This window comes from Nymphaea colorata, chromosome 5, assembly GCF_008831285.2.
Source record: "Nymphaea colorata isolate Beijing-Zhang1983 chromosome 5, ASM883128v2, whole genome shotgun sequence".
NCBI lineage: Eukaryota > Viridiplantae > Streptophyta > Magnoliopsida > Nymphaeales > Nymphaeaceae > Nymphaea > Nymphaea colorata.
Window position 1 is genome coordinate 8,102,388 of NC_045142.1, and position 5,752 is coordinate 8,108,139.

General features: G+C 37.5%; 1 protein-coding gene across 1 annotated transcript; it reads right to left on the bottom strand.

Annotated features, from left to right (window-relative positions):
* Positions 1 to 2,313: 2,313 nt before the first annotated feature.
* Positions 2,314 to 3,948, bottom strand: LOC116253990 (LOB domain-containing protein 1-like). The gene is made up of 2 exons (XM_031629001.2): positions 3,625 to 3,948; positions 2,314 to 3,002 (listed from the first exon to the last, which is right to left on the bottom strand). The coding sequence occupies exons 1-2, from the start codon at positions 3,868 to 3,870 to the stop codon at positions 2,637 to 2,639; spliced, it is 612 nt and encodes a 203-aa protein (XP_031484861.1). The 5' UTR covers positions 3,871 to 3,948; the 3' UTR covers positions 2,314 to 2,636.
* Between the last annotated feature and the right edge of the window lie 1,804 nt (positions 3,949 to 5,752).

Consider the following 5,752-nt stretch of genomic DNA (forward strand, 5'->3'; position numbering starts at 1 on the left):
AGGATGATCTGAGATTATATACATATATATATTAGTCACAGAAAGCATGCTTTTTTTTGGAAAAACCGTGAAAAAACGTGATAAATTAACTGTCCGTTTAAAACATAAAAAAAAAACATGTTTTAACGTGTTTTTTGGCATTTTTTAGTTTTTTTTCACTTTTTTCAGTTTTTTTTATTGTCAAACAGTTTTTTTTTATTTGTTTCAAATGTACTTATCCTTTTATGTTTGTGTTATGAGCTTCTCACTTATTTTATTTTTTTTCTATTTTTAGTATTTTAAAATTTTTTAAAATTGAGTTTATTTTTATTGTTTTTTTAAGGTCGCCATATTATACCAGAAAAAACCTCACTGTTTAAAACTCTGGAACATTGTGATTATGATATATATATATATATATATATATATATATATATATATATATATATATATATATATATATATATATATATTGGGTAAGAGACAAAAACCAGACCTATTAAAATTAATAGTTAAAATATTTTTTTGCAATCTAACCTTATAAATATGATCTTAAGAATGATTTAATGAGAAACATATATTAAGTTAACTATTTTTTTACTCAAATAATATTTTTTTAATAGTCAAAAAATGAAGCGTTCTTATGCCTTCAAAATTTTGAAAGTACAAAAAATCAATTATTTTTACAAAAATAACTTGAACTGAAGCATGATTTATATTAAGATAGTGTTTATAAACACATAAGAGGGTTCATATTTTGTTTGAAACGTTTTTTTTTACATGAATTTAGGAGGTCTGGTTTTTATCCCTAATGCAAGTGGTCTGGTAGCTACCAAGCACTTTGAATATATATATATATATATAAATCAGACCACTTGGGTAAAAAATTAAAAGCCAGAACCATTGAAATTAATTATTAAGATATTCTTTTTACAATATAACTTTATATATTTGATTTTATGAGTAATTTGGTAAGAAACCTGTATTAAGTTGATTATTTTGTTACTTAAATAATATTTTTTTGGCAATAAAAAACTGAACAACTCTTATAACATCAAAATTTTAATAGTACAAATTCATTTTGTATAAAAATAAGTTGAACTAAGTCATGAATTATATTAAATTAATGTTTATAAACACATTAAAAGGTTTGCATTTTGTTTAAAGCACTTTTTAACACAAAGTTATGAGTTCTAGTTTTCATGTTTTACATGGATGTTCGTTTGACTTCACAAAGTAGCTCTGTAGTTTTGACAATAATCATCTAATGACACCGAAAATGACATATCATCACTAAGAAACTGATTACAACTGATTGTCAACTTGAGTAATAGTTAGAAAGAGACTAGGTTTATTCAAAACATGATCAAGGGAACAACCCGAGCCAATGGATGAACCAGAGACTTAAGAGAGGGCCAAACATGCAAGTAAGAAGGTTTGGAGGGGACACTGAATTCAGAAGAAGGTGGAAACCCACTTACCCTGCCTTCAGGGTCCATTGCAGTGGCGTAGCTATATTGTGACACTACCAGTCTTTTAAAAGTTTTTTATTTTTAAATGAGAATCTTAAATATTTATCATTTTATATATATATATATATATATATATATATAAAAGTGCCCCATCAAATTTAAGTATTTTTAAACAAGTGCCATTCCAGCGAATTTTTCTAGCTCCGCTACTACTGATACTGATCCATTGCTGTGTTGAATTCTTTCATAAACGACAATCCATAAACGACAATATATCTTTCTACTTAATATTGCACCACATCAATTGACCAATAAGCATTGTAATCAAGAAAATAGAATTGACGATCATGACAGCCTTTTGCGAAAACCTATTGAGGTCTACCCTTTTCACCATGACAGCAGAAGTCCTCACCACTACTCGAATCAATTTCATTCTTCATTTATTTAAAACATGATTAGAACAGGCTTCATTAATGGCATTATCATTGGAAGGAGAGGGAGACGGTGAAATCTGCTTCCCCTGTTTACCAGTCATGACTTATACAGCTGATATAGACTGGCTTGGAAGCGTCAGGAAGGTTAATTTTATCGTGGGAGCTGAAAGTTTGGACAATTTTGCGGGAGAGCACTTTTTCCACTCCAAGGTTGACGTACACGGCATATTAGTAGATGGAGAAGGTTTGAAAAGTATAATGTTAGTTTGAAACTCAAGACTACCAACCTTTTGTGTTTAGAGTCATATAGTCATCTGAGTTGTCCATATATGAAGTATACTTTTTTTTTTCATTATTTTTTAAATGGATATATATATATATATATATTATCAACTTCATCATTCTCATCATCATCAAGAGAGAAAAAATAAAAAGAAGATCAATAATTAGTATAAAGTTGACCGTTACACTAGAATAAGACCCTCCTCACTTTTCATATTGCTCCTCAAATCTCCATGATTGCAACCAAGGAAGGAAAATACAAATTTCAAAACTTTTTTCAGTCTTAGATATACACAACGCCATGAATCACTTATCCGGTAATTTTATTTTAGTGGATCAGCTATCCCTTCAAATTTTCCTAGAATATAATTTATAACCTAGCTTTGCATTTGCTTTAATTTTCCTTAATTAATCTAGCTACGGAATTAATCAGAAGTTTGAGAAGAGCCCAGAGGGCTCGATCGCTCGATCATGTCCAAAGGGGCTCCCAGATTGCTCCCCCAGCAGCATCATCAAAGAATCCGCCGTTTCCCTGCTGAAACTGAAGTTGGTAGCTGCGAGGACTGCTGTCACCGGAAAATGTATCGCTTGGCTGTGAAATTGGCGGCTGGGACTGCGCCATCTCCATGCAGATGAGGGCCGCAAAGTTGGCCTGCTGCGTCTGCATGTTGAGGATCTCGGCCTGCGCCATCGCCAACTGCGACTGAAGCTCGCTCAGTTGCTTCTGCAGCTGGAAAATTGCGCCGGCGCAGCCGTAGACAGGGTCCCTGCTCCGCGCATTTGCTTCGTACACCAAGCTGCTCACCGCATCCGCTCTCTGTGATTCGGGAAGCTCCTGCAACAGTAGCATCCGAAAATTCAGTACACGAAGAATTTATTGTCATCCTCTTACTGCAGATGCCAAAAGAACATCATCCCACAATTCACCGAAAGTTGCAGCGAAATTTCGAAAACTGTACTGGCGGCCATTGATAAATTGTTTAAGATTCAAGGGCTTCATGCAAAAAAACCATTGAGAATGTCCCAAAACCCATAGCTAAAACGTCTGATTAATTTGCAAATAGGACTTTTGACGTGGGCACGACTCTTTGTGAGCCCTTCGTCTTCGTCTACTGTAACGACAAAAACCATGCCCTTTATTATAAGGGTGAACAGTTGGATAGAACTTGGAGTGCGCTTTACTTCTAAACCAGTCCCAAAGCATGTTCGGTGAAAATTTAGAGATGGGCATATAAAGGGAGCAGTGACAACTATTAATGGCGGTGGAAGGTGGAATAAACCACTCACTCACTCTTAAAAGAAAAAAAAAAAGAAGAAAAAGTTGGATAGAAGACAGAAAATTTGGTCAAATTTGATCATATTTGCGAGATGCCTACTTTTCGTGGGCATTTTTGTTGAAAAATGGCGCAGCTTCATGCTGTCCGGGGGATTAACCGCTATTGCTATTCGGTAAGTACCTGAAGGAGCTTAATGATGTTGCTGGCACCGAAAACTCGGTGAGCCGTGATGAACTTTTGGGGCTCCGAGGGCGGAAAGTATGGGGCCAAGACGCATTGCTCGACGCACCGGCGCCGGAGAATCTTACAAGCGGCACAGGGAGAGGCGATGGGGGGGTGAAGCGGAGGAGTACGAGGGGAGCGCGGCGGAGATTCCGGCGGTGAGGAAGACGGGGGTGAGGACGACAGCGACTCGCTGGATTGCATTTTTAGGGAGAGATAGGGAGAGGCGCTATCACTTGATTGGGATCTCTGCTTTGCCTTGCACTAGCACCGAGCGGCGACCGGTGAACATATATAGGCGCTTGGGGAGCGTGGTCTTCCCCAGCGTTGATGATGTCATGTGAACGTCGGCAACAAGCCTTACTGGTTATGGCGTTGAAGGTTGAACGCCAGCTTTTGGTGAGGGAAGTTCCTTCCACATCAACGCGGAGTTTAGTTAGATGGGACCGAACGTTCTCTTCTTCATCCAAATAATGTACAGGATGAGTTGGATAACACATGGCAGAACTTAGAAATCCATTTCTACGTTTATGTGGAAAATGTTTAGAGAAATTAAATGGGCTGAACAGGAGGCCGGTTCGAGTCTGAGTTCAGTCTTACCTCGAGCTCGGCTCGACTAATGCAACCTCGAGCTTGACTCCGCTCCAACTCGAGAATAGCTCAACGGAAGCAACTCGAGCTCAACTCGATTAAAGCTCAACAAACTCGTTTGAATATAATTGATACTCATCGTTACTTGTTGAGCTCAAGCTCGACTCGTATTAAAGCTCGATAAACTCGTTAGAATTGATATTCATTGTTACGTCTCGATTAAGGTTCGACAAACTCATAAACTCGTTTGAAAAGAAGGCTCGACAAACTCGATTAAGGATCAAGCTCGACTTGCCAGTTACGTGTTGAGCTCAAACTCAACTCGATTATTTGAACAAGTCGACTCATGAACTCGAGATCGACTCTTTAAGCAAATGAGTCAGCTCAAACTCATTTAAGAGTGAAGCTTTAACGAGTCAAGCTCGACCTGTTGTTCACCTCTAATCCCATGAGATTGCAATTTCAAGTCACATCCCAAAACATCCAAATATCCAAAATATAAAAAACAAAAAAAAACTAAAAATTTCCACCGCCAGCCAAAATTTTCCAAGCATTGACAACTAAATTATCGACATATTGAATATCCATATCAAACCATAATTTTCCAAAAGATCCGGACCCGATTAATTGCACATAAGACCAAATTAGACCCACATCTTACGGCAGACTGGCCGAGTCTGGGAATGGACGGTCCAGATGGTGTTGACTGACTGACCCCAGACCCAGTCGCCTCAACTTGAATTAACGACTGTATTGACGGAAAAATTATTTGGAAATCACTATTTAATTAACGATAATAAAATATTAACTACGTCATGATAATTATAAAAAAATAGAAAAAAAAGGAGAAAACCCTGAAAAGGTCAACTCCATCAGGAATGATGCCAACATTCATTACGGCTTTGCTGCGTTTCGTCAAAGGCGACGTTATTTGACCTTCTAGACAGATCCATTTTTATCATTTTTATCTTCCCAAGTGGAGACACAAAAAACTTAAATAAATAATAAAGAAAATAAACTACATATAGTAGAATCAAAGGTCCATGAAGGGGAGATCCTGAGCAAAAGTTCAAACTCAAGAGCTTATCCAGATCTAGAGCAGTAAATTTTGGATCCGAGATCCGGGTCCGAATCTCGGCGACACAGCCAAACCCAGATGTCCTTCAAGTTGGATTAGGACCAAAGTTGCTTAAAGCAAGTAAATTCTTTTGCTGGCGTGCTTGGCTCAGGTAGGTTTGGCCGACCTAGATCAACCGGTTTAGCCAAAACCCTATTTCTCCGCCCACCAGACCTACCAAAATAGGTTGATCTGTTCAAACCATGAGAGAGAGAGAGAGAGAGAGATGGCCATTATCAACTTCCAAGTCAAAACACGGACCCACTAATGAACCCATGGGCACCAAAACGGCAACTTTGGTCATTGAAGAAGCCAAACTAAGTGGGCTTCAACTTAAAGCGCTTGCTTGGTTAGGCTTTACTTTCCTTATCCCCTAGT